At 41.5% G+C, this 2,279-nt stretch overlaps 1 protein-coding gene across 1 annotated transcript; it reads right to left on the minus strand.

Moving 5' to 3' along the window:
- Nucleotides 1-359: 359 nt before the first annotated feature.
- LOC109780609 (uncharacterized) lies at nucleotides 360-1,796 on the minus strand. The gene is made up of 2 exons (XM_020339189.1): nucleotides 1,775-1,796; nucleotides 360-1,363 (listed from the first exon to the last, which is right to left on the minus strand). Exons 1-2 carry the CDS (start codon nucleotides 1,794-1,796, stop codon nucleotides 360-362), a joined length of 1,026 nt encoding a protein of 341 aa, XP_020194778.1.
- Between the last annotated feature and the right edge of the window lie 483 nt (nucleotides 1,797-2,279).

Here is a 2,279-nt window from a genome sequence, read left to right on the forward strand (position 1 = left end):
GAGCTTCAAATGGTGTTGGTGCTTTCTTTTTTAGAGAAACAACCTTGTTGTTAACACTGCTACTAGTAGCTGAGCAGAATGTACTTACTGGTTGCAAATCTCCACCTCTCTTCTCTCTCACACACTTTGGAGAAGCTCCCCTATCTGCTGCTCTTTTATAGTTCTTCCTAGGGCTATATCAATTGCAAACATGTCACAAATTGTAAGTTATGCATGAAGAGAAATGGATTTGGGGAAGTAGGCATACCTTACTACATTTGCTTGTGTAGATGCTTCATGTGATGGTTCCTTTGGTGGTGGCATTTTCTGCTGGACAACATCAGGTACTGGCTCATACTCATCATCATCTTACACTTCTGCTATTGCTGGCTCATTAGCTGTAGGATGATCATCTGCATTTTGTGCACCCCAACGTTCTTCTTCTCCAAAGGTTGGATCAACAGATTGTGTGCAATCCTTGGCTTGGTGTCCATATCTTCCACACTCTTGCACTTCTTCTTCCTAGGCCCAAGGCCCTTTCCTTCACTGCTAGCTCTAATCCTCTGTTTTCTTGTCCTGTCTGGTGCTTGCTTCTGAACAGGAGAACATAATTTGAATCCAAGATCTACAGTGTCCCACTGTTGCTTGCCTTCAAAAGCAGGTACGTTTTTAGCATAAGTTGCTCTGAACATCTCAACAGAGTAGTACTTATGGATATACTTGTCAATTGCACTAGCTTCACCTCTTAGAGTAGCGATAAAGAAAAGGGCATGGATGCATGGCTTACTAGTGATCTGCCATTGTCTGCAACTGCAAGTCCATTTTTTCAAGTCCACAGGGTACCTCCATTCTCTCTTCTCTCTGTCAGTTGCAGTTACCTCAGCCTCTGTCGGGCTTCTCCTAACTATGCTCATCTCCAAACCTTTAGTTTTCTCCATTAATGCCTTCATTGCTGCTGGTACTATGTAGTGCCCAATGAAATGGTCAATGCAAATTCTTTTTCTTAAGTCAAACATCTCCATAATGTACCGCCTGATCTTGTCTAGCAGATCCACCAGGTGTAGGCCCTTGTATTTCTTGATTCTGGAGTTGAATGATTTGGCAAGATTGTTGTTAACATAGTCAACCTTGCTCAACTCAGTGAAATCTGCTCTAGCCCAGATTTTTGTGTGGTGCTCCTCAAGATAATCCTTTACTTTGGGCCTGCTTTTCAGCGGGTTCAGATGATACTTATGCTTCTTGATGTTGTAAGTTAGTGAGCAAGGCCATAGATTGTCATCATAAAACTTCCCTTTGAATTTCTTGCTGAAATTTTGAGCTAAATGTCTCATGCACTCTCTGTGCTCAACTCCAGGGTAAACATCATCAACAGCACTCTCCAGTCCTTTACAAGCATCAGTATGTATGACTAAACCTTCAGAATGTCCTATTGCTTCCTTCAGGTTTTTGAAAAACTAGGTCTAACTCTCAGTTGACTCCCCTTCAAGAACACCATATGCAACAAGAAATAACCAATTGTGAGCATCTAGGGCACATGCTACTACAAGTTGGCCCCTGAACCTACTATGCAATGCAGTTGCATCTACAGCCAAGTATGGCCTGCACCCCTCCAAGAACCCCTTCTGACATGCTTTGAAGCATACAAAAACCCTTCTAAAACACTACTTGCACAATTTCCTTCCTTTCAACTTGTATTCCACTGTGTGCTTGTCAATTTGAACAACACTTCCTGGTGAAGCCCTCTCTACTTCTGCTTTGAATGCATAAAGTAACTAAAAACTATCATTGTACTTACCATAAATCCTGTCAAGTGCCATCTCCTTACCCTAGTAGCATCTACTGTATGGCACCTCAAGGCCATACTTCTCTAACAAGCTACCCTGAATCTCCTTTGTTCCAATCCCTGGATTTTTTCGAATCCAACCCATTGAAGCATCTACAAATCCACCTTCTTTTTGCAGCTCTCAATCTCTGAGATCTGTTAACACTAGGACATGTGTGAGGGTAGGGGTTCACTTTGATCTGAAAACATATGAAAGTAAAACAAAAATCCAGTCAGAATAACAATACTAAAACAAATATGCACATTTTATAGGAAAACATTACTAAAACAATAACTAGTACCTGAAACAGAGTGCTCTTCCTCATCAAAGATGCATGTAGCCTCCACTTACACCTGTCATAGGCACATTTCACAGTAAACCTACTTGGGTCACTCTTCAGTGTAATGTACTCAGTTTCAGACTTGATTGAGAAAGTTCCAACTGCATTTCTGCAATCCACTGCATTAGGAAAGACCA

The sequence above is a fragment of the Aegilops tauschii genome, chromosome 1 (assembly GCF_002575655.3).
Source record: "Aegilops tauschii subsp. strangulata cultivar AL8/78 chromosome 1, Aet v6.0, whole genome shotgun sequence".
NCBI lineage: Eukaryota > Viridiplantae > Streptophyta > Magnoliopsida > Poales > Poaceae > Aegilops > Aegilops tauschii.

Coding starts and splice junctions, on each gene's coding strand:
- LOC109780609 (XM_020339189.1), bottom strand. CDS start 1,796: ATGGCACTTGACAGGATTTATG. Junction 1,364..1,774: donor GGCACTTGACAGGATTTATG/GTAAGTACAATG, acceptor ATGCTTGTAAAG/GACTGGAGAGTGCTGTTGAT.